Raw genomic sequence first — 26,961 nt, 5'->3', positions numbered from 1 at the left:
ATTTCCTGGGAGAATTAATTAGTATTCATTGGGTTGCAGTTGGCAAGAAGAAAAAAGGGAGGAGAGAGAGAGAGAGAGAGAGAGAGAGAGAGAGAGAGAGAGAGAGAGAGAGAGAGAGAGAGGAGAAGAGCTTGGTGGGGGAGCAGGAGCTTCCCGGGGTGCACTGGGAGTAGGGGCACAGAGTGGCTGTTTTATAACTGGGATCCTCGGTGACGTATGGTCGCCTGCTCCTTGGCAGCTGTCTTTATGGACCAGTAGGCAGAGCGAAATTGACGCTGACAAGACTTTTGCATCTTGGAAGGCACTGTAATCTACTGTAGTGAAGAACAGAGCCTCTCAATCAGGCGGGTGTAAATAAGAGAGACAGAGGGGAGTCTAAAAGAAAAGGAAGAGGAGGGGGAAAAGTGTGTTGTGGGGAAGCAGGGAAAAGCATTTTTGGTGGATGGTATGAAGCCAGCCATGGAAACTGCAGCCGAGGAAAATACTGAACAAAGCCAAGAGAGAAAAGGTACCCAGCGCTCTGACAATAGCCTGTTTTAAAGCTTTTGACTCAGGGTTCTTGAAAGGGGTTAGCCAGGTTTTGTCTCTTGTAAAAACGGCTCTAAAACAACCCACGGTGGTGTGGTCTTGTTTTGGGTGGGTTTTTTTCTTTATCCTGGGGGTTAATGTTAAATTAATAATGTACATCTCTTCTACTTCTGTTTTAAGTATTTCTATATAACATGGTATTTCATAGAAGCATGTTTGTAGTTTGTCACCTTAGGCTTCTGGATGGGAAAAACCGTCTCTCTATTTTTACTAAAATAATTAATCCTAACTTAAGTCCTGTGCTCTGCATGCTATGTTCAGGGATTAGGGAATGTGTTATTCTGTCCTAATGCTAAAGAAGACCTGGAGGGACATGCATGCTAAATATGCTTTGATTCCAATAATACTGGAGTGATTTAGACATGCTCTAATTTTAAATTCTAACATGATTGTTCTTTCCATGTATCAGACTATGACATGTAATAATCGTTTATAGTGGGAGCTTAAAAGAGGATATCAGCTTTGTCTGCCAGCACTGATAGAAGGGAAAAAAATCTTTTGCTAATTAAGACTTAAATGATTTGGGGAAAGAAAAACTGCCCAAGGGCTCCATCCTTAAAGAACATCTCGGACCATTTCACTGTTTTGATATTTAGATTTTGGAGAAATTATCGTTATTGCACAAAGAAAATGGCAGAAAAGAGACGCTATGCCTCTAAGGTCAAGTTTGATGCCCCATAGAAAGATCTCGGCCAGTGTTAGGTTAACAGTGTATATAGCTGTACTGTAAATGATTTCTTCACTCCAAGATAGAAACCATCATAAAATGCACCAACATGTTTTATAACTGCACTGGCTCAGTTTAAAAAAAAAAGCGTCATGCTAAGGTTCTTTCTCATGGCTTTTACACGCAATGGCAGTCACTAAATAATAGTAATTCTTGAGTCATGTTTTCTTTATGAATATATGGATTGAGCCATATGAAATTGCTGCTGTTAAACATTTTAAATATGAAAAACACATCTATATGTAGTTCAACTTCACAGCACATTTGGGTAAAGGGCAATTATTTTCCTATAGAATTTTTTTCTGCCTATATTAACATTTCATCCAAACAGACCAATTTCATTTTTAAAATTTGTTTTATAGAAACATGATACAATCCACAGATTTGCCATTTAACCTCTTTGAAACATACAATTCAGGGGCAACAAGTACACAGCAATTTAATTTGAAAGTCGGTACTTGAGTTCAATCCCAGTACAAAGTCTACCTCTCCCCTAACAAAAGACTCTCTGCCTTTTCTTGCATTTGATTGTTTTCTCATCTTTTTTTTTTCTAATCTGCGTGAATGGTCAAATAGCAATAAGAGAAACTCTTGGGAATATTTATCAAGTTTCATTTCCGTCACAATTAGTACTAAGTCGATTGTATGTCTGATAATATACTTGTATCCTGGAAGAAACTTACTACAGTTCATAGCATTTCTCTCCTAAAATGGGTGATTTTTTTTTTTTTTTTTTTTTTTTTTTTTTTTTTTTTTTTTTTTTTGCTTTATACATGCTTTTTATTAACGTCCTGTTTGCTTGTGGCAGATAAAACCACTGTGACTTCTGACCTTCTGTTTTTCTCTCAAAAACAAAAGGCGTACAATTTTCACTAGCCAATTGTGTAGCTTATTCTCATTTGGTCTCACAGACTGCAGTTATTTTGCATTATTTACACATTTAATGGCAGAGGCAAAATTAGAAGCAAATACAATTTTTAGAGGAACTTTAAACATGACCGGGATTCATAAACACTAGTTGTTAAGTAATTTAAAAATGACAAGCTACTAAGCTAAGGTCACATGTATGATACATAAGAATCTGGGCCAGAAAATTTATTCTCAATCCGCAACAAGGATTGTGGTCATGGACACCCCACCCACCCACCCAAAGCATTTCTGCAAGATGAGTTATGTACACATCTTAATTTGGATGACCAAGTTCATATTCTAGCTACACAAAGTCCAAACTCCCACAAGTATCTTTGTCATTCCCTAGTTCACTGGCCCATTGCCCTAAAATAGTAACCATGAAGGGTCCTGAACACCCATCACTTCTGTATTTCTTCAGATGTAATGTTAAGTGTATAAAACCTATGCTTAGTTCATTGACCTTAACATTTATAAATTTAACATTATTATTTATAAAATGAATTGTGTGATTTTGGAACTTAGAGAGCCTCCTCCTTCTCCTCTTCTTCCTCTTCCTCCTCCTCTTTCTCCTCCTCCTCTTCCTCCTCTCCTCCTCCTCTTCTTCCTCTTCCTCTTCTTCCTCTTCTTCTTTTAAGAGTTCTTAGTTCGTAAATATAATCCTCTACATTTTTGTTACTTCACAGAGGTTTGTATGCATATATTCCCACTGATTGTCAGTTGTTGATGGGCAGAGGCAATGCCTGTCTGTTAATTAGGGGTACTGATGCTCAGTGGCTAGCACCCAACAGCTTGTGAATGAATAGCTTTGGATAGTTATTACAGTGTCTATGAAGAATGCAAATTAAACTAAGATTTATAAATTGACCCCAGCTTTTCTGGTTAGTGTCTGTTCCCAGAGGGAGTTTACATAGGGGAACACAAGTGAGCTATTGCGATTCAGTAACTGCCACCAAGAGGTCTGGTTCTTTAGAAACTCAATCAGAATTGCTTTGTTCTTATTTCAGACAAAAATGATCCAAATCTTAACAAAGGGGGAAGGGTTTGTTGCTTTGCAGTGTTCTCACAGCGTTATCCCGGCATGCTGCTGAGCCACCAAAATTCATACAAAGTGTTCAGGGATACACAGGATTTGTGCGTTTTGTTGGTAGTGATAGTGAGGTTTTTTGTTTGGTTTTTTTGGTTTTTTGTTTTTTGGGGGTTTGGGGGGGTTGGAAAACCAGTGGGTTTTTCTCAGATGAGTATAGCAAACACAAAATTATTACAAGTGACAGGTTTTTAGATGGGAGCATAGAATTAAAGTGGCAGAACTGAGTAAACAAATTCAGCAAAGACGGAGTGAGCAGAGAAAATGAATAAGGCAATTAAAGGAAGTGGATGATGGCTCTGCTAATGAAAAGATGGAAAGCTGGGTTTCCATTTGTTTCTGTGGAGTATCACTTAGTGTCATTTGTGAAAACAGATGCGTCTGGAATTGCTGGCAGCATGTCATTGTGGGTTAGATGACAATTGAACCCAAATAACTCTAAAGCTCTGTTATGGGGGGAGCAACAGAATCTGCGATGAAAATTATTTTTATTCCATGTAGGAAATTGGAATCTACTAGAATAATCATAAGCAGGCCAGTTCGGTTCCTGTAAATCATTGCTGAAACCAATTCCAGAATCCAAGTATCAAGTTAAGTTTCTAGCCACGTTGGAAGAGAGAAATGTGGTAAATTGGAAATAATGTTGACTGAAAATAAATTGGAGGACAAAGTTGGAATAAGAGATGAATTTGAATCAGTGCTTGTTTAGGAGAGGAAAAAAAGAACCTCTCTGGAACATTTAACATGTTAGATTATTCTGAAGGATCCATGGCATTCTTACTGACATCTACTAACTCATCTATATGAACATGGTACAGGGAAAGTTTTAGATGCAATTATTCTTTGTAAGAGTTTGCCAAGGTGAGCATCTGAAGTGACAGTGCCTGGGGAAGAGGTTGTAGCAAAAAGTGGCTGGCCAGATGGTAGGGGACATATGTGGTAGGTATGACATGGCATCCTGTGATGGTTTAGGGGGAGGGGGGTGTTGGTTTTTTTTTTTTTTTTAAGAAAATTTAAATGTGGAAAACGATCTGAGTGTGTTGGTCTAGTTGTTTCTTTTCTGTTATCAGTTCCATGAGCACACTTCTTACCAACCTGGCCATGTTACTTTCATTAGACAATATATATATATATTATATATATATATATACATATATAACCCCTTTTCTGAAAAATCAGATTTGTCTTCTTGAAATTGAACATAAACCTCTATTGTGGCAGTAAATTGTAAGCTTGTGGTTTTCTGGTCCTTGTAAATGCAGGTCAGTTGAGGGTGAGAGCTCTTACTTAGTGACACTGTTTCTTAGTCCTGCTTCATCAACGGACATGCAAAACATCCAGTGTCTGCAACGAGGGCCACTTCCTTTCACCAGGACGGCTGATGAGTTGGATTAGTCCAAAGACATCCTTTCCTTTTTTGCCCCCTTTAGACCACATACACAGACACATGAGCTAATTGGCTAGAAGAAAGGGGTGGCCACAGGATGGCGGAAGAATGGGATACACACTGGCTTTTGAGACAGGGAGGCTCCACTCCTAGTTTTACAAGTGTGCTTTGTTACTCACCATCTGTCAGTCATTTCTTCATTTAATAATATGCTCCTTTGACATGTCGGCCTTCCCCCTTCCGCCCGATGGAGGAGGGATGCCATTCAGGCATCAGTAGAAGTAGTACCATATATGGGTTTTCGCCATATTGTGCTGGTTGGTGGCAGATAACCAATAGCAGGAACAGAGACTTTTGATCCTCAGCCAGCTCTATGATACTTTTCTTCAGAGAATGACTGAGAGAAAAATAAAAGAATCGGCCTTGTTTTACAGGCTGATTTTATTAATTCCATTAACCACTTTGTATAGCAAGCCCTCCCTACCACTTGATGCCAGAGCACAGTGCACTTTTCCTATAAATGGACAGGTGGCACATATTTTACCCTTCCAGGCCACTGATCTCTGCTGTGCCTGTGCACAGCTACTCTCCTCGCATGAAGAAACAGTCACAGATGCATGTGCACAAGGACATGTGACAATGTTCCAGTCAGATTTTATTTACCAAATGAGAAGGTCTATAGGCCTGTACCGTACTCTGTTGAAAGCCTAAGTCTTTCCCTTCACATTTTAGCTTATGGGTACAGACAGACTATGACAAACACTGCTTTGAAAGACCTTGTTCAGTGAATGTGGTCTTTTTGCCAGCCATATTTATTACTTGGTTGTTCCGAGTGATAATAATTAAATTCTGGAGAGCATTTCACCCTAGAAGTCACTTGTCCCCACACCATATTACCAAAGGAAATGGGGGATGTGGAAGGAAGCCAAGACGTTGCTTGCCTTTTTCTTCCCAATTTCCCATTATTTAGGTCATGCCCCTGTTTTGGTGGTGACCACACACAGTTGTATGTGTTTCCAGGAGCCACTACCGTCACTTTTATTCTGTCATTTCGGAGGGAGAGCATGTTGTCATCTGCTTGTGTAGGGAATAGACCATTTCCTCATTCTTGTCCATGCCTAGAAGCAGCAAGGTATTTAACTCCTTTTAGGTGTCTGGATCCTGTCCTTAGGATTAAAGTGTGTAGTCTGATGTCATACATGCTGTAGATAACTCTGTGTTTAATGTCTTTGTTTAAGTTTGGCTCAAAAGTACAACATAGAAGTGATTCTCTTTCTTGCTCTTTTTTTTCTCATACCTAAAAATTTATTGTTGGAGAAAGGCTTCACCCGTATTAGCCCAAAGGACTGGAGAATGGCCATGTAGTTGCCTGATCTCATCTTCAGATCTGCTGCTCTCATTATATTCTTACATTCTCGGAAGCATTTGGAGAAGGCATAGCCACCGTATTTTACTCTGAGAAAGTGTCACAATTGGAGACCCAGAGAGATGACATAGTGGTTATGAGCACTTGCTGCTCTTGCAGAAGACCAGGGTTTAGTTCCCAGGACCCACATGGTAGCCTCTTCCGATATCTGTGGGCTCTAACTTGCATGTGGTACACAAACATACACTCAGGCACACACATATACACACACACAGTGAGAGAGAGAGAGAGAGAGACACAGAGAGAGAGAAAATTTTAAAAGAAAAAAAACACACTTAGGTAATCTATGCATTTCCACTGTCTTTAATCAGTGGCCACTGCCTGACTACCCAGATATCTTCAGACATTCCCATCCATGTGAACAGATGAAGACAGGGCATAAATTGACCTTCTGAACTGCAGTCATAGATATTATGTGCACAAGTGTATTATGTGTGGAAGTGACAGTGTTCCAGTCAGACTTTACTGAAAGGAAAGGCAGCATGGTGGGGGTCCATAGGGCCCTAGGGTGGTCCTTTGCTTTTAATAAAATACTTGATCCAGCAATTTATTGAACACCTATTTTGTTCTGTACATGTAGCAATAAACTTATTAGAACAAGATGAAGGTTGTGGGGGTACATGAATGGTAGAGCACATGCCTAGGATCCATGAGATTCCATCTCTAACACCCTCACCTATACTCACAAAAAAAAAAGAGAAAAAAAAATCATATCAGAAGAAATTGAACTGTTTCAAATCTTTTTACCTGAGAGGTGAATATGAAGGACTCACAGTCAGTTTTACCAAAAGGAGATCAGTATAAGGGAGATCAGTATATACTGTGAGGTGTCTTAACTATCTGGTTCTTTGTACCAGTCTGCCTGGGTTTCTTTCTGTCAGAGAATGTAGCATACATAACCTTTGTCTAAGAGAATGTGGGTTTTTTTTTTTAATGTAATGAATTTTTTGATTATTTGGTTTGGTTTGGTTGGTACCAAGGACCAAATCGAGGAGCCCACACATGATAGGCAAGTACTGTACTATTGAGCTATATATAACCTTTGCCCTAAAAACCAGGAGGCAAACATCTCATTCCAAGGGAGATAGTGTTACATTTTATGAACCCTGAATTAGCAGAGGACCAGGACCATTTCTTTAGGAACCTCAGAAATACTGCTCACTTCCACAGGGACCTTAGAATAGCTCTCACTGGCCTTAACAACTTGAGAAAAAGCAAAGGGTGATACTTCTCTAGGTCCCAGTGAGGATGATGCTAGGCTTTTGAAAGTGTGCCCTCTGGAGGCTGATTTTCTAGCTGCATATCCAGACTCCAATTCCAGGCTGGGCAAGTGATGGATCTCTTCTTGAATTCTATTCTTCTGTCTGTCGTCAAGACTGAATGATACTCTCCTAGGGTGGTTTTAGCTAGTGAAATAGCAGGCATCATGTGCATAACACTAAGGCTAGTGCACTGTAAGCACTCCATAATTATCATCCTTATTGACAACCCAAACAGAAGCAGCAAAAAAATAGCTTCACGGTACATTTCTGTTTTCACTTGAGAGCCTTAGTTTGCCCTTATTTACTTAATTTTTTTGGTGTTATCAATTTATCCAAGGTCTTACATCTTACATATGCTACACAGTTGCTCTATCACTGTAGCACGCGCACACTCACACACACACACACACACACACACACACACACACACAGAGCTCTTCTTTTTCCTTTGAAATAAGACATTTTTATCTGACCTTGAAGCCAGAAAAGGGTCTTCTCTAAAACACTACTACCCAGCACGTCCCAGTCTCAAATCTCTTAAGAGCTTTCAGAGCCTGGCAAGTGGAACTGGGGTATTTCTAAGGTGGGTTAAGGTCCGTGGTGTACCTGGTGAGGATGGGCATTCACTAGCTCCACAATTTGGTTATTTATCTGGTCTTCAATGATTTGAGGTGCCACGTGGAAAATTAGAGCCTCATCTTCTGATGGAATCATTACCCACATCAATGCCAAAGGTATTTTTTTAATATGTAAGTTTTTGTAGTACCATAGAGTACATCACTGCTTCCTTCATTTATGGAATTTATAGGTGTGGACAGCCCATAATGACATTTTTTTAACATCTTAAGAACCTCAGGATTAGAATTCCTTTAAGAGTGACTTGGCACCTATATTCTATGCCAGACAAATTGAGAAGTATTGTTGCTTCTCCAATCCCCCTAAGAAGTGCGAAATGTATTACCAGATAGTGACCTGAGTCCCTGGGAAGCCATTTGTTGCCATTTGAGTAAGCAGTTCCTTCTCTATGACACACAGAAAGATTATCGAAATGGAATTCAATTCAGAATATTCAGGACCATGTAATGTCCTGATTTGAGGATAAAGTGACCAAGACTATTTCAGGTGTCCTTGGGAAGATGGGTGTTTCATTATGAGCTCAACAGGCCACAGAATAATTTACCAGAGTTCTAGAATGGAAATCAGGCACCATGACAGAAAGTCAGCCACTCAGCTCACGTTTGCTCATGCAGCTGGCTATAATTACAGGTCTCTGTTTGTCTGAAAAGGAAATAAACCAAAAGAAACACATTATGAGAAGCCACATTTTAACCATGAGTAGTACCATCCCCAAATGAACATTTTAGAGTATGAGATAATACAGAAAATAAAAAGCAAAAAAAAAAGTTGGTAATTCGTATAAACTTAAATTCAGTTATGCAGGACAAGTGTCCAACTGATTCTGAAATTTCTCGTGTTAAATTGATAGATTGGTACTGAAGGGTTGAATTTTGATAGCATATTTTTTAACTCCCCGTTTTCCTTTACTGTATGGTAAGAAAATAAATAGAAATGCTGATTATAGAATCTTTGCTGGAGAAAGACACTGACTCTTTGCCACTGAAATTGGCAGTGAACAGCAGAGCTGAAATGGAAATTGGCAGGTACCACTGGATGTACCCAGGCTCAAAGAACCATCAGTACCGTCCTGTGCCAACCCTGGGGGACAGGGCTGGCCCCTTGAGCAGTCCAGGTAAATACAGCCTTGGGGTGAATTCCACAAGCAACTCCACTGTTATCTTGATTGGGATTTATAATGACTCTTTCAGTTTGGTGATATTTTATGTTTTGCTTGATGCATTCATTTGTTGACATGGGTGTGGGTGGAAGTGGCCCTTTAATAATTTTTTAATCATTTTCATTTTTTCCTCCCCCTTTCCATTCCACCCCATCTCTCTTCACCTTCTTCCCACCTTCCCTCTCTTTCCTCAACCCACTTCTTTGTATCAAAGGGAACAGTGTGCAGTGAGCTCTGCTTTTGGGTTAACCACAGATGTTCAGATGTCTGAATCAGTAACGGGGGAGAAAGTATGTACATATCCACCACAGGGCCCAGAACTGGGTCGGAGATTTCAAGGAGTCTTGTCTCTGAAAGTATTGAACGTGTCTACATACCTCTTCTATGGTACAGCCTTGTACCACTCTCCTTTTGTATCAGCCTATACCTCCAAGAAAGTAAAGCCTGTGAAATTAAGATCAGATAGTTATATATTGGGCAGGTAGTTCCTTTGAATTCAGTTTCCATTTTTCTTGCTTGCGAAGGACACTCATCTCTGTGACCATTAAGGGGCTAGGCTGAGAAAAATATATGTATGAGTCATTTGGTGGGTTTGAGATGGAGAAGATGCTATGCAGTAAGTATTTCCTCATTTCCAGCCCTAATGTCTTGAATGTGCCTTAATGTTCTGCCCACTTAGCTCAGTGTAAGATGGTAGCTCAAGTCACGTAAAATGTGATACGAAGGACTGGTAAGCTTAAAATACTGTTATCATTTTGTCTCAATCTGCGATACCATTTCTCCCAACTGAGTATGTGTAGTTGTTCAGGGATCTACTAGAAAGTGCAGTGCTAGGGGCTGGGGAGGTGTCTCAGTGGAAAAGGTGCTTGTTTCACAAGCATGAAGACTAGAGTTCAATCTCTCAGCACCCATGTAAAAGTAGATAGCAGTATGTATCTGTAATCTCAGCTTAAGGGGCATAGAGACAGATGGATCACTGGAGCTCACAGACAATTGATGAGTTCTAGGGTAAGTGAATGGCCCTATCTTAAAAAGGGGGGGATCAACAGAGGAATATACCCAGCATTAACCTTTAGTCTCCATATATACATGTGTGCATGTACACATCCACCTCTAAAAAGAACAAAGAAATACCAGTATGATGAATGACACTGGATATAGAAGTCTTGAGGGACAGTATAAAATATCCTGTTGAATGGCAGATCTGCCCTTTTTCCTTGAAGACCGAAAACGGAACCATGAGGTTAATTATGAAATCCAACTTGGAATTACCTCTGTGTCTTGGGTCATGTACTCCATCGTTCCACCCAGTGCTGAGACTCAAGAGAGCCCCTACACACTCCGGGCTCCCTCCCAGACTCCAGATAAAGCACGGACAGTGCCCAAACGCCTGTTTTCACAGAGGGATCCTTTATTAAGTGGGGAAGAAAAGTTAAAGTGGCTGCTTTCTGACTCAGGCAGAAAAACAAAAGCCAATGGCCTTGCAGGTATCATTTTTAAGAAGAGAAATGGGAGAGGTTGTGTTAGAATGGGCTTGAATGCGGCAGTGGATCTTGATTGGGCATGTTGTTAGGGGAACTAAAGGGGGCTTTTGATTGTTGGACTTTGGTAGCCATCCTCAGAGACAAGTCTGGCATAAGAAAGTGTCCAAATAAGGAAATGGACCTTGATGGCTAGCTTTAGGGGTGTGATCTCTAGTTTACATGGAAGGAAAAGGGGAAAGGGCAAGGCTTGTTAGTACCATGTTTGCCAGGACAGGGCCTGCTAAGGGCCCTTTCACACAGCTCTGCGATTTGCTGCTGCTGCTAGTGGTGGTAGTGGTGATGGTGGTGGTTCTCAACTCTTCTTCTTCTTCTTCTTGACAAAGTCATGTATCCCCAGTTGTCTTTGAACAACTGAAATGTGACCTTAGCCTGAGATTACAGGTGTATATCACGATATTCAGTTTCTATGGTGCTGGGGATCAAACCCAGGGCCTCATGTATACTAGGCAAGCTTCTACCAACAGAGCTACTGCCCTGGCCCAGCGGTGCTTATTTTGTGTGTGCCTGTAAGGTAAGCAAAAATGGAGACTGAGCATTCTTTAGCATAGATCCTTCGAAGAATATGGTGGCGAGGGGTGGCATCTTGGTTTAAAAATTGCTGTTGCCATTCCCTGTGATACAACCATACAATGGATACCTGTTCAGCAATGTAACAGAATGAAGTACCACTACATACTGTGGCATGATACACATTAAAGGCAAGAACCTATGTAAAAGAAGCCAGGCTTAGGAGCCCAAGTGTTGCAAGACTCCATTTGTATTGAGTTTCCAGAACTGGTGACTCCTTAGAGATAGTCCTTATAGAGAGTTGGTTGCCAGAGGCCCAGGATAGCATGAAGCAGAGATTGACTACAGATGAAAACCAAGGATCTCTTTGGGGTGATGAAACTGGGGATGATCACACAACCCTAGATTCATTCAAAATTGTTGAATTTGGAATAGATGAGCCTGGCACAGTGGGACTCAAACCCATGACCCTAGTACTTGAGAGGCAGAAGCAGAATGATTACCACAAATTAGAGGATTTCCTGAGCTGGTGATACATAGTAAGACACTACCTTTAAAAAATGAATTTTCTTGTTTGTAAGTTATATCTGAAAGCCATTTTTTGGTTGGTTGTCTGTTTTACCACATACACACCATCCCATTAAATATATGTAACCCATGACAGAAAGGGGAAGGGAACATGTTACTGGCTAGGAATCAGAAACCACTGTTCTTGAGATTGGATACTGCTTATATATTAAGAATAAGTGTGGGGGTTGGCAAGATTGCTCAGTGGGTAAATGCATTCGCTACCAAGCCTGATAACCTAAGTTCAATACCTAGGACCCACATGGTGGAAGGAGATCCTCCAACCATGGTGTGTGTGTGTGTGTGTGTGTGTGTGTGTGTGTAAACGCGTGATGTGCACAAGTGCATGTGCACAAGTACATGTGTGACAAATATACAATTATAAGTAAATAAATAAATGTAATAAAAATTAATAATACCATGGCAGTTAGAAATCTACAAAGACCTTTGAGTCATTTTTGGACCCCAGGCACTAAACCATGTAGTAAAGAATAAACACTATCATCTTCCTAGGGGAAAACCTAAGTCTGTCTATGACTTGAGGGTAGTTCTCCAGGCATTAAGCAGTTTCATAGAAAAGCATTGGAGTAAGATGTGTGTCCTTTTCACCTGACAGCTAAACCTCAGAATGTGGGGCATTTGAAGCAGCAGTTGCAACTGAGAAAAAAAAAAAAAAAAAAAGAAAACAAAAATAAAGCAAAAACAAGAATGCTTCAAAGACTTTCCTAAAATCAGTTTGTTTGGGAGCCCTGAAGAACATGGGTTTTTGAAGGTGATACAGATTGTGCAGGGCATACCATCCCCTCCAGCAAGGTCTGGCCAACGCCACACACACTTAGTTAGCTTTCTTAAGAACCCAGCTCTGTTCTGGGAGACCCCATTCCATTGTCCATTCAGCTGAAGGTTCAGCACCAAGGAAAGTGAATCCATTCTGCCTTCCTGCCCTAATTTTAAACTTATGTTTTCAAGAGTTTTGAAATTCTAGGTATAATGAGAGGTCCAGGCTGCCTATAGTATCTGAGTTGCTGGTGATGTTACAAGGAAAGAATTCTGGGAGCTATCAGGTTCTTGCCTGGAGGAAAGAAAGTCCTTGTACTTGATTTGAACTTTAAATTTTAAAGAATCATCTTCTGAGATCCTGAAATGGTTTATATGGACATACTATTTTAATTTTTGTATGAATTCACCTCAATCCTTGGTCTCTCCGGCACCAAATGTATGTCTGAAGTCCCATTTGTATCTGAAACAATATTACCCCAGACCACCAGAGACTGTAAAGATGGTAGATTTGGTCACAGAGCGAGACCTGCCTCGGCCATGTCATCGTCTCCCCAGGTTTTTTGGTTTAGGGTTTTTTTTTTTTTTCCTGCTCTAAAATCAACACAGTTGTCATCCTGTACTTAGATTCTAAACCAGATGGTGTGGTGGGAAAAAATAGAGAATTCCATATGGCTTGTATGTATGCCCACCCCCCCCCCCCCCCGCCATATAGTTCTGTTTCTTTCCATGGAGGTGTTGATACTAAGTGACCAGAAAGTCTTTGCCAAAGAAAAATACCTCTCTCACTGTGCAGTCACTATCAGAAACCACTTTACCCCAACTTCACTGTCTCCCACCAGAAAGGTCAAGGTCAGTCTGTTGTCTTTTTCCTTCATTCCCCCCCCCCCCCAACGAAACACATAACTTTCTTTTTGCTGTAAGACTTGATAGTAACTCTGGCCACCACTCACCCTCATCCCCCAGAGTCTCATGTAGCCTATGTTGAGCCTGACCTCTCTATGTAAATGAGGATGACCTTGAGCTGCTGATCCTTCTACTTTTTTCTTCCAAGTGCTGTTATAGTTTTGTTTTGTTTTGTTTTGTGTTCTTTTGAGACAGGGTCTTGCCAATGTAGCCTTAGGTGTCCTGGAACTTACTATGGAGACCAGAGTGACCTCAAACTCTTAGAGCTCCACCTTCTTCTGCTTCCCACGTGCTACTGTCCCTTAGGGTTGCTCTTTCAGAACTTAAGGATGTATGGCCGCTATGTTTTAGGGTCATATCTTCAAACATTTGAAATGTATCTCAAGAGAGAAATCCCCTCCTTACTATTTGGACGTGTACCAAGAACACTGCGCCTGTGTCTGTGATGGAGTTTCCTCCATGATTAGAAGGGTAGTCATGTCATGTAGGTTCTGATGGCCCCAGCCACTCTGATCCCTAGAGTCAACATTCAGCAACAGCTTTCTGACTATGTAGAGCTCAAGTTTCACTTGAAGTTTTCACTCTGTAGTCTGCTTCCAACCACTTGGGATTTCCTGGTTCCTTGGAGGTGAATACACTGTGAACATACCACAGTTTAGATTCATACTGTTAAATCTCAGTTTGCCTGGGTTCTTTCCTTTTTTAATTTTTATAAAATGTAGTTTACTGTAGAGTAACTATTTCGCAGCTCGCTTAGCAAAAATGATAATCAGCTATTTCATATAGCCAGAAAACAGTTCTGGTTTGTTTATAAACATTCCAACTCGGGGCTGCTCTTCTGCCAGTACGTGAGTCGCACAACTTTGTATCTATCACAGTGGCCCAGCTGACTACTCACTGCATCAGCTTACCTGGTCTCTTGCTCTTGTATGTGCTCCTTAGCCCACAGTGGGCAAGCATAGAAAGCGGAGAGGATGAGAGAATCATCCATCAGTCCTGGATGCTGATCTGGAGCTGTCTGCCAGTCACAACAATTTTTAGGAACAAAGCTTGGAATATTCCAGATTGAGTAATTCTCAGGGTATTTTTTTTGCAATTGGTGAGGTCTAATTATGATATCTGATCGCTTCTTTGCATTATTTTCAGTGATGACTACTTAATTTTTGCCTTGGTATCTTTCAGCCCTCTTAGAGATAAGTGGACATACCGTGGCATGGCAGGGAAGAAGACTTTAACAGCTTGTGTGGTCCCACCTCCTCAGGTTGTGTCCTTTCAGTCATCCCGGTTCACTTCCAAACAAGCCATACACATAGCCAGTTTCTGTGTCTGTGACAAAATAGTCTGATACTAAATGGAATGCTTCTGGTCTCACAAAGCCATTTAAATAGGTTGAGCCTTTCTCTGAGGTTATGCTTGGATTTTATCTATAAACTTGCACAGACAGTGTTTTTCCCTAAGGAGAATAGCACCAGTGATGAAATGTCTGCCTAGCAGGAGAAACAAGGACTGAAACTCTCTTATGTTCATTCCTGTGCTTTGTGGTTGTTTCCTACAGGTAATTAGTGGAAATTCCTATAGGTGTTTGTGATACCACCCATGGTGTTTTAATAAAATTTTATGCAAACCAGCCATGCTCATTCCCTTACAGGTGACCTATGGTTGCTTTCCTGTAAACTGAATGAATGAATAAATAAATAAATAAATAAATAAATGCCTTGTTTTGAGGTGGAGGTAACACTGATGCCACAAAATACCTGATAAAAGCAGCCTAAGAAAGGAAAGGCTTATTTGGGCTTATGGTTTGAAGGTGTGAATTCTCGACCCCTTTAGGGGTAGAATGACCTTTTCACAGGGGTCATTTAAGACCATTGGAAAACATTGGCATTTACAGTATGACTCAAAACAGCAGCTAAATTATAGTTGTGAGGTAACAATGGAAATAATTTTATGGTGAGTGGGTCAGCACAACACGAGAAACTGTATATATTAAAGGATCACATCATTAGGATGGTTGAGAACCACATGTTGAAGAAGTCATGGCGCCATGAGCATTACAGGTGTGACCAGTGGTTCTCAACCTCTGCATTGTGACCCCCTTGGAGGTCATTCATAAGGGTCACTTAAGACCATTGGCAGACACGGATATTTACATTATGATCCATAACAGTAGCAAAATTACAGTTATGAAGCAGCCAGTCACATTGAATCCACAGTCAAGGATCAGATAGAGTTTAAAACAGATATTGCACACTTCTTTAATATTCATTCCAGAACCTTAGCCCATAGGATGGTCCTACCCACACATAGGGTAGGCCTGTCCACCTCAGTTAACCCAATCTAGAAACTTCCCCACACACATGCCCAGAGGTTTGCCTCCTAGGAGATTTTAGATGTTCTCAAGTTGACAGTCAAAATTAGCCATCACCCTGCATTGATTTCAAAGGTTGAAGTCTTGGCTTCCTTGTGTACCAAGTATGAAGATGTGTTTGTCATGCCCAGAGATCACCACACCCTCTTTAATCCCTTCTTTGTTGCTCTGTTCCCAAAACAACCTTGGCTTTGCCTTCTCTCTGGGTTTCTGTGGGTTTTTTTTTTTTTTTTTCTAGAATGGCCTTATGAAGATGGCTTCACATAATTTCTCTTGCCCTTTCTCATTTATTCATTTCTAAAAACTGGCATGTGACACTGATTGCTTAATAGCTCTGTAGCTTTGTCTGATTTTTATCCTTCCTGCTTCCCTTGAAGACGCTCTGTCCCCTTGGAATAAAACCCAGCAAGGCTGGTTCTGCCTCCACCCACAGCTGAAGACTGAAGCCTGCACCCACTCCGGTCCAGCCTACACACCAGCGCCAGATGAATCTCACAAGCACATCCCCAATCATGTCACTCTCCTTAACATAAACCTGCCCCCTCTCCTGCTTGCAAATGAAGCACAGAGGCTCAAGATGGCTTGACTGCCTCCTACGGTTGGAGGAGGGCCCACCTGCTTTTCTTTTCTAACTTCTCCTAACTCTACCCCGGTATCCTTGAGAAACTCAGCTAAACCTTGGCCCCCACACCACATTGATTCAGCATTCTTTCCCCAGTGCCTATCGTGGGAACATGTGTGCTCTCCAAGGCCTGTCTACACTCAGTCCATCCATAGACCTTTTTGTCAGTATCTTACACTGACCAAGGACATCTGTCCTACCTCACATGCCATGTCCTTATGTTGTATCTCTTCTTATTCTCACTAAAAGTTATGTACTTGTATGTTGCTCCGTCGCCACCCCAGTGTCGGGAAGGGAACACCTGCAAGCCCTGGCACAATATCTCACACGTAGCAGCAAATCAAGAGAGTCAATGAATAGATCCAGGAAAGCAAAGATGCTGAACCCCAAATGGTCAAGGATCGAAATGTTGGTAGACCCCAGATTCACTTCCCAAAGATCTCCCTGCTCTGAAAATTAATATTATTTGGACTTAGAGCTAGTTTTCCCTACTCAGGGTCAGTTTCTGCAATCCCCTGCTCCCCTATTTAACTGGGCAAAGTGTTGCACATGATCTTTAGGAAATCCAAAGGCAGCCAGTCCTGTAGAAAGCAGAAGAAAGGACTAACAAGTATCTATTTAAATTTCTTTATTCCCAGCCATGTAAGTGTCTAACTTTTTATATGGTCACCTAGCTTCTATTTCTCACATATTATTTTACAAATGTTGGCAATTAATCTATTTTAAGATGTTCATGGTATGTCACAGATCTGGAAGTTCTGTGTTAACCAGGTTTTAGGACAAGCTTTTAAAAGGGTCTACTGAGAAATGATTCCTTATATACCATTAGAAATAGTCTCAGCATTCCTATCATTACATGGGTGAACGTTCATGTCTGGGTCTATAAGAGAGTCAAAGGGACTGGAAGGTGAGTCCTGTGTCTGTGCTTAGCTCTTTAAAGGAAGCCTCCCTGCCATAAATAGACTTCATAATAGTGCTCTGAATTGGTGATTCTCAGACGTTGGGATATTATGTATATGTGTATATGTATGTATATATGAAATTATAATTATTAGTAAACTTTTGGTTTTGGCAGAATGAAACCCAAGAGACTGCCTTGTATATGCTAGGCCATTGTTCAACCACTTACTTAGCTATATTCTCGGTTCAACTTACATATTAAAATAATAATAAACCCATCCTATATTATCCTAAATAGCATCTTCACAAAGAGAAGTACTTTCCAAATCAAAATGATACTTTAGTGAGAAGAGTAAGTACCCATTTCTACTTTAGTATTTTTAAAATCTTTATAATATGGGGCTTAGTATGAGGCATCTGGATTCTGCCTCTGCCTCTGTATTCATTCAGTAGTATCTTGGCTTGTCCAACTTTAGTTGAGATATATGAAGAAAATTTCATCTCTCACAGGTATGAGGTTGGAGAAGATTTTCAGTGGCCTTTAAAAATAATTGTAGAATAAGAAATTCTTTTCTGCTAATGGCAAGATTCAGCAAGTAGTAGTTTCATTTTTGAAAAGATAGTCTATTATACTTTGGGGGTGGTGGTCAGAAGGCAACTCGTAAAAGTCGTTTCTCTCATTCTACCATGTGGGTCCCAGGATGAACTCAGGTCATGATGTTTAGCAGGAAGTGCTTTACCAACTAAGCTGCCTGAAGTAGTGGTCTCTTAAAGACTGTTGGCCATCTGGAATCTGAAACCAATCCTTTAGGATTCTGAGCTATTAAAACCCTTTGCTGTAACCTGAATGTTGGTTGGCTCTTATATTCAGAAATGATTCTATAAAGTTACACACTGATTATTTGGAAAACACTAGCAGTGGGTGGGGCCCTATGTCTGAATTTCCAATACTGATACATTTTATTAAGCCACATAAAGTCCCATGTCTTTATAGCACTACTAAGACTCCATCAAGAAGTCATGAGAGCTGGGAAAGCTGTCAGTATCATTGTGTCAGGTACAAGTTTCCCCAAGTTCACTGGCAACAGATACCGTCAGTTGTTTTCATTGAGATGACAAGCTGTTCACTTAGTTCATGACTGAGACCATTTCTTCTAAATGGCTATGTCTGAGTAACTGTAGCCTGTCAGAGCTGCTTTCTAGGAAGAAAAAAAAAGTAGTGTTCCATGAGAAAAGGTGCTAGGCGGCTTGTCACACAACTGAAGCAGAACTTTCCTGAAGGTTATGGCCATCTGTTGATGTACAGTCAGAGTGTTCTGCTCTTCCTCCGCTCTCATTACACGGAATATTCAAAGGCATAGTCTCAGGGCTGTGATGTAAGAAAAGTCTCATATATTAATATATGTGACATTGCAGATGGATGGATGTCTCCTTTGTACTGAAAATGTTTTGACATGAAACCAGCTCTGCAGTTCTCTTTCTCTTTGCTGCAATGGTTAGTGCTGAAGAATGCACTCACTGCACTTTAGGGCCGCGCACGCACACACGCGCACACACAACAGACTGTACTGTCTGCTTTGTGCTACAGCATCAGCACTTTTACTGTGCAAATGTCAGTACAGTGGCAAAAGTAAATAACGCCTTAGTGCTGTGAGAGCAACAATTTGGACCTCAGGGGCCTCCTAAAGGGGCCTTGCAATCTCCTAGGGCTAAACCAGTCTCCTTTCAAAAACCCTCTATTCTACCTCCCTGGCTTACTTAGAGTGGGCCTGACAGACTTGCACCATAGAATCTTCTGGGAGCTAGTAAGAAAAGCAGCAGCTTGGTCCTCTCCATGGACTTAAACAGACTAAGCTCTGTGTGTGTGTGTGTGTGTGTGTGTGTGTGTGTGACACACACACTTGTAGAGGCCAGAGAATAATCTCAGTTGTTGATCCTCAGGGACCATCTATCTTGTTATTTCAAAAGGGGAAATTTCATTCTTCCTGGAGCTCTCCTAGTAGGCTAGTAGCAAGCCCCGGGGTTCTATCTCTACCTCTATAGCACTGAAATTTCAAAACCTCACCTCCCAGTTTTACAGGGGTTCTGAGGATCGGAGCTCTAGTCCTCATGGTTGAGCAACAAGCACTTTCCTGACTGAGCCGTCTAGCCCCTAGACAGAGTTCTGCATGGTAAAGTATGTGAACCATTGTTCTTCTCCAGTGGAGCTCTGAAGGCTTTCCCTGTAAAGGATCTGATGTAATTTTCTGTGGCCAACTACTCAGCTCTGCCTTAGGAACTTGACTATAGCTCTAGATTTTATGGAAATGAATGTAGGTGGCCATGTGCTAATAAAGTTTTATTTACAGATCCACAACTTTGCATTTCATATACTTTCCATATGTCACAAAGTATTCTTCAAGCCTCCCTCCACCTGCTCCATTTAGACAAGATTGGGTTCACTTAAGGGTGGTATGAACACAGAATAAAGTAATAGCCCAAGCTTGCATTGAACTTGTGGAAAAACAAAAATTCTCTTTCTTCATAGCTATATGGAGAGCAAGCCAGATTTGCCCCCGAGGCCCAGTGTGTTGACCTGTATTCTGCATCCTTGGTTTTCCAACTTGAACCTGCATTGAATTCACCAGGAACGCTTACAGGCTTAAACAACAAACTCTCTAGTTTCTGAATACTAACACTTATCAATTGAAAATTCCAATTTAATTGATCCAGGTCAGTGGAGCTTTGATGTCAGAAGTTTCAGATATTTCTAATGTGATAGAGACCTTCTGTTCTAGCATTTTTAAATAGATGTTATCTTAAGCATTTCTTAAAAAAAAAAAAAAAAAAAAACTTTAGAATTGAGAGCTTGAAGAGATAGATGGCTCTACAATTAAGAACATATGCTGGCCTTTCAAAGGATCCTAATCCAGTTCCTAAGCACATACATCAGGCAGCCTACAAGCATCTATAACTCCAGCCCTGGGAATCAGATGCCTCTAGTCTCCAGGGACACCTGCTCTCACATGCACATGTCCACACAGAGACACACACAGATACAATCCCTTTTTTAAAAACTTAACCTGGTAACAAAGCCAAATTCTAAGACCAAGGATGAACACTGTAACCTCAGAGCAGGGTTCCTTAGCATCAAATGTAAGCACCATCCTCTAAGCATTATTGACCCTAAACCCTGGACTGTATTGACATTTGGGGGTCTAGTAAGTCTTTGTTGTGAGACGCTGTCATGCACACTGTAGAATATTTACAACATCCCTAGCCTGTACACACTAGATGCCAGTAGCATCCTTTACCCCAGCTGTAACAACCAAAAATATCAATAAACTTTGCCAGAGGTCACCATGGGGCACAACCATTCCTTCTTGAGAATGCTACTTAGCATCTCTTAGTACTTCTGTGTACTGTCATTTACTTTGGCTTTTCTTAAGTAGAATTCTAGCTGCTCCCAGTTCCCTGTAGATAGTAGTCTGAACATTGTAAAAACTTCTTTTCTTTTTAATTTTGTAGCCGGGTAAAGGAGCAAGGCATGCCCTGAGTAGAGGGGAGCATAGTGTATGCATTTGTGTGACATTCATTCCCTGGGGAAGAATCTGGGCCCTTGTTCCCGCTGGCCCTCCTTCTGAGCCAGCATTAAATCTGCAGCCAAGATCATGGATGACTTGGGCAAATCACTTGGCCATTATGAACTCACAGCCATGGCAACGGCCATCCCCAAGCCTGAGGACAAAAGGTGTTTTATTCTGTTGTTCTGCACAAAAGGTTCTAGGGATGCTGGGGACAAAATGGCCATTGACAGTTACAGGCATTGATGTGTACTTTTTTTCTCCCTACTATGTGGTTTATATTTAAACTGTCTTAGGCTAATACACACTGGAGCTTTTGTGTGAGTCAAACCTAAAACTATCTTTACACAGAGCTCAGCTAAATGAAGGCTTAAGATATTAGCTCAAAAGAGGCTTGGGAGTTGGGTGAGAGAGAGTGAGAATTACTAGTAAAAAAAATATGTTTGAACCCCTGGCATTGATTTTTTTTCCATTTTGATTTAAGATCACAGTAATAGGAATGGGCAGGACGGGGAGAACAGGGGGAAAAGTACTTTTCTTGTTCTCCTGGTTTGTAATAACCAATATTATGATTGCTGGCTAGAAGCTTGGGAAAACTCAAGTCTGTGAGTTTGCAAGTACATTGAAGCAAAGCATTACTCTTCCTTAACAAGCATTGGCTTTTAGCAACCCGATGCTCTGCTGATATGAAGTACCACCCAATACTTAAAAACACCACTTGCCTGAGACTTCCTACACTAGAGCTAGCCTGAATATGAGACTCACTTCCTTTGCCAGTGGATATACTCCTAGCACCTTGGGGGGGGGGGATGAGGGGTACATATAAATCAACTTTCTTCAGTAGCCCCATAATCTGTTTTCTCAGCCCCCGTCTATATTGGGACAAATAGTATTTTAATTGTGAAAAGTGTTGAGGTTATCAGTACTTCTTTGTCTATGAGAAAGCACTATAGTCGCAGCCTTTTAAGACAGCAGAACAATTTAGATCATTTTGGTTTGGTTCTTATTATATTTTGTTCCTTATAGATCTGAAACTAGCCATTTGGTTTGAAAGTAGCTAGAATGTTGTAACTAAATCCTAGAGAACTTCCATTTTTTAAGGGGGTAAAATGTCAAGCACCTTGTGAAAGCAGGCATTGCACATGGACTCAGGATGCCACACCTGAGCCTGGAAAGATGGAACTGCTAACTAGAGTGGCTTCTCCAACCTGTGCATATCACTCCGACTATGCATATCACTAAGACTATCCTCCAAAGGACCCCAACACATGTAATAATAGTTAAGGGAAATGGCATCTTTGGCTTGAGTAAGGTCCAAGTCATGCTTTCAGAAAGACCTGTGCTTATCATGACTACTTTTTCACTATGATTTAGTAATTTTATCATTAGCCAAGGATAGTTCTTCATAACTAGTATTATCTTTACATGTATATTATTTCATGCAATCTGTTCAGTTGTTTGTTTTTTTGTTTCAGGCAGGAAGTTAAATTTGGTCTTTGCTCTTCCTCCATCCTAGCCAAAAGTAAGAACTGTTTTGCAGAGATTTCTTTCTACTGGAATGTGACGTGACTTGTCATAGAAGAAAGCAGTTGGAACTGGACTAGTAAGAAACTTGTATCAGGGCAGTTGATCTCAAAGTAGAGCTTATATGAGTGTTGGGGGTATCTACAGTAACACAGATATGGAAGAGAGCAGTCTATTTGTAGGTATCTGAACAGTCACCATACATAGAATTTTAGCTCTTTAGATAACTGTCTAAAAAAACCACATTAAGTTCTAGGTTCACCTGGTAGTAGTATTTCCTAATCAGTTTTTTTCTATATTACATATCACAAGCTTCTAGTTGTATTGTTGTAGGGTCTGTAAGAGGTAGGTGTGTGTGTGTGCATGTGCAACAAAAATGATCACCATGTGGTTTCAGTTCTGGAGGAGCCATGGTTCCCAGGCACAGACGAAGCCATCTGCTGAGAATATATGTTGGTCCAGACTGCCATTCACTGATGTGCTTGTGATTTTCCCCAAGTTCCTGAATCCCTGGTTTCCCCTGCCGTTCCCAGACTAGATCCACAGCATGCAGTATAAGGTGTCTGTAAAGAGCAAGAAATTAGAGAGAAACATTAGCCTTGATCAAGTGTTGAATTTGGAACTGTACAGTATTGTTCTTTTAACCCCACTTGTGTTTTTGAGCCTGGGAGCAGCTGTGATAGTTCCTTTGAAAAGAAGCAGAATACTCTAACCCTCTGGATAAAAGAGCCTTTCAAAGCAGCCACTGTGGATTTGGAAGGATGTTTTCCATTGTTAGGGGATGAATGAATGTGCTATACTGTAATACTTAGCCCTAACTCCGAATGACAAGAAAAGATGTAGAATGTAAAAAAAAAAAAAAAAAAAAAAAAAAAAAAAAAAAAAAAAAAAAAAAAAAAAACATATGCACCCCAAATACCCTGAAATGAAGGAGCACTTTATCAGGTTCTATGTATACCATGGTCATCACATCAGTGAGGCATTGCTTGCTATGCCTTTCTGCACAAAGCCTTCCTGCCCCATCTCCAGCGTGAATTGCATTCCCTTCTACAACTCCCACTCTCCTTGTTCTTTGATTTCCTCCACTGGTCCTCTGATGGTATGGATCCTGACCTTCATCATGATACTAGGTGTGCCTAACCCATAGCCTGCAGGCCACATGCACCACTGGATAGCTAGGAATGTGATTCAACACAAAACAATAAAGTTTTTTAAGACATGGTTTTGTTTTGTTTTGTTTTTACATGTAGTTCGTGATACAGTTTGCAATGATTCAATTGTGCCATTGTTCTTGAGTGTCAGCATTGTCAATGACAGTGTTGTGTTGCAGCGTTAAAAGGGTAGAATGTGCCTGAGTGAAGTCTAGTCTTTGATGCAGCATCAGACTGACCTTGAAGGTGAAAGTGTCTTGTTTCAGATGTGCGTCCCTGGTGCTAAGCACAGTGCTTGACAGTCACCAAGTAGGTCTTCAAAAGTACCTCATAAATGGTATCCAAGGTGATTTCATTGGGTTCAGTTAGAACCCAGTTCATATTACAAATAAGCAAATAAATGGTAAGTCTGAGTTTTGTTATAATGAAACCTTGTTTATGGACAACATCCATCATGGCAGCCACTAGCTCCTGTGGTTACCCAGGGTATGTGGGCAGTGGTACTGAGGAAATGAGTTGTTCTTTCTACTTCATCTTAAATAACTTAAATTTCAATAGCCACATGTGCTAGTGACTACTTAACCAGATAGCATGGTCCCGGAACCACATAGCTGTTTAATAAAGGTCAGATTCAATGACAAGCATCCATCTTGCTCTTCATATTATCACAGACACTAAGAATGGGAGGAGGAGGTCACAGATGAATACACACACACATACACACATCTTTTCTTTATCTGATGGGACAGATCAAGACCAAGGATGTTGGTTTCTCTTAGGATGGGAGCCTGGAGAGAATGTAGACTTTAGTTTCATTCTTTTCCCTCAGTCCTCAGAAAGCCATGTGGCAAAATAAAGCTGATCTCCAACATCCACACTCACAAATCTCAAGTGCCCTGAGCTCTTTAAGGGACTAACTTGCTAATGACCTTGGAACCATATTGTGCATCAGGTCTATTTTACAAGGATTTGCACATCTGTTTCCATGACTTAGACCTTCCCAAATACAGCTGGTCATCTTTTTGAAATAGAAGGATACATGGGCTCCTTGGGAAACCTTGATATTTTGCATTTTCCAGTGAGCTAAAGAGCACTTGCGAGAAACAGAGAATCCAGTCGCTTTCTGCAGTAGACTAGAATGAATGTTGCTTTCACATGGATTGAGCATCTGAAGAAAGTTCATCACTGGTTTGTTCTGCTAGGTTTCCAAGCCCTGACTCCTGTGAAGACCATTTGAGAGAAAGACTTTTAACTGGCTTAGTGTGTTTACCCTGAGCTAATGAATTGCCCTTGATTGCTGTTAAACATGTTAATGCATTTAAAGTTGGATTTTCCCTAGCAGGCCATTTACTGAATGGTCTGGATGCTATAAGCATGGCTGGGAGGTCAGGAGAGCTAAAGGCATTATCTCCAAGGATAGTACTGTGATAGATAGAAGATAAATGTCTCTAAGCTGGCAATGTCACTTGGCTGTGGAGGTCAGGCAGACCTTTATGGACATTTCAAGGAAAAGTTTCTTTTTAAAGTAGATAAAGGGGATGGGTAGTTGTCTCAGTGATTCAGAGCACTTCTTGTGCTCTGGGTTCAATTCCCAGCCCCCACAAGGAGGCTCACCACCTCCTCAGGCATGAGGTATGCATGTGGTACACAGATGTGCATACATGAAGGCAAACACTCACACACATAAAATAAAATATATTTTTAACAAGTAGATAAATGTATCATTTCTCAAGAGCAGGTGTGAAGTCTGGCTCTGTCCCCTTCATTTCACTCCATGGAGTCTCATTTTGTCCCTTTTCTCCTCGCCTTGTTTCTTTTCCCTTCAACTACTTAAATATCACCTACTGGGTTTGGGTTCTGACTCTGGGCATGTAGTATATCTGTTAAGATGGAAGCTGGGGAGGAGGAGGAGGAGGAAGAAGAGGAGGAAGAAGAGGAGAGAGAGAGGGAGCACTATGAATGAATTGCTTCTGCTGCCCATGTTGGGGAGGGGAAATTTTTATTTGAGACCTCATAAGGCTGGGTTTGGAGGAAACCTGACTGTAGCTTTACTTCATGGAGCTACGAGGGCTCTGAGGTCCTCTCTTTTGCCTTTATTAGTTATTGTCACTTGGGCAGCTGTCCCCTTTGCCTCACAGTCAGTCAGGAAGCTCCCAAATTATGTTATATCCCATAAGTAACAGTTAATGGCTGTCACTCACTACCTTTGAAGAATCTAAGCAAAATCAGCTACGCTCCCCCTTTTAAGTTCCAGGGTCCTCACTCACAAAATCTGAGACCCTAGAAACCACCCCTGTGGATTTGGGGATTTTAGTCACAGAGCTGAGAAGGGTGATACAGTAGAAATATATGTGCTGATGGTAACACTCACGAGGGCCAGAGGCATTCCTGCCCATCATGGCTGCCTTTTCCTCCTTCGATCTAGGTTGCTTCGAATGCTGCATCAAGTGTCTGGGAGGAGTCCCCTATGCCTCCCTGGTGGCCACCATCCTATGTTTCTCTGGAGTCGCCTTGTTCTGTGGCTGTGGACATGTGGCTCTTGCAGGTACTGTGGCCATTCTTGAGCAACACTTCTCCACCAATACCAGTGACCATGCCTTGCTGAGCGAAGTGTAAGTATCTGCTTTCTTTTACAAATATATTGAAGATGCAGCTACCTCATAATTTTTTAAATTTTATTTTATTTTATTTTATTTTATTTTATTTTATTTTTGACAGACTGTCTTATCCTTTTCTGGAAAAAAATCAAATCTTTGATTAAAGCTATATTCAGATAGAAAAAGTTCACAAGGGATGGGGAGGTAGCAGAGTTGGTAGAGTGCTTGCCTCCTCTGTACAAAATCCTGAGATCTATTCCCAGCCCTGCATAAACTGGGCATGCCTGTATTCTCAGCACTCAGGAGGTAAAAGCAGAAGTATCAAATATCCATAGGCATGGCCATATTTATTTATATACACACAGGAAGTTCTACAAAAAGTAATTTTTAAAAGAAATATTAAAAGTTCAATATCATAACAAGTTTGAGGCCAGTCTAGGATAGGAGACCTTGTTTCATGAAAAAAAAAAGAAAAGAAAAGGGGGTGGGGAGGAAGTTTATGATACAACACAAAAGAAAACACTAAGAAAGTAGTGAGTCCTTGAGGCCCAGGGTGGAATCTCATTTGAGTATGACAAGGTGTGCATACTCCTCACAGTGGTGGTGGGTGTGGTAGGTATCCATGGTGACGGGTTGATGCAGTCGAGCATCTCACTAGACAGGTCTCATTGTTCCTAAGTAACAAGGATCCTCTAGATTACTCTCCTAGAATGGATCCTCTATAGAGGACTCACTCAAGTCTAAGTCGACAGGA

The 26,961-nt window shown here is 41.0% G+C and overlaps 1 protein-coding gene across 6 annotated transcripts in view; it reads left to right on the top strand.

The window, feature by feature from the left end:
* Gpm6b (glycoprotein M6B) overlaps positions 1 to 26,961 on the top strand; it is a 142,619-nt gene that overhangs the window by 99,933 nt on the left and 15,725 nt on the right. For 2 of the 6 annotated variants that reach the window (XM_034484866.2, XM_034484867.2), the window contains exon 2: positions 26,036 to 26,222. In XM_034484866.2, coding sequence (XP_034340757.1) covers positions 26,036 to 26,222 — 187 coding nt within the window. Of the gene's footprint in view, positions 1 to 56; positions 509 to 9,016; positions 9,137 to 26,035; positions 26,223 to 26,961 lie in introns of those variants that run through there. The other 4 variants (XM_034484862.2, XM_034484861.2, XM_034484865.2 and 1 more) reach the window with 4 other exon arrangements.

The sequence above is a fragment of the Arvicanthis niloticus genome, chromosome X (genome assembly GCF_011762505.2).
Source record: "Arvicanthis niloticus isolate mArvNil1 chromosome X, mArvNil1.pat.X, whole genome shotgun sequence".
Classification (NCBI taxonomy): Eukaryota; Metazoa; Chordata; class Mammalia; order Rodentia; family Muridae; genus Arvicanthis; species Arvicanthis niloticus.
This window is presented reverse-complemented; position numbering and strand designations above follow the sequence as displayed.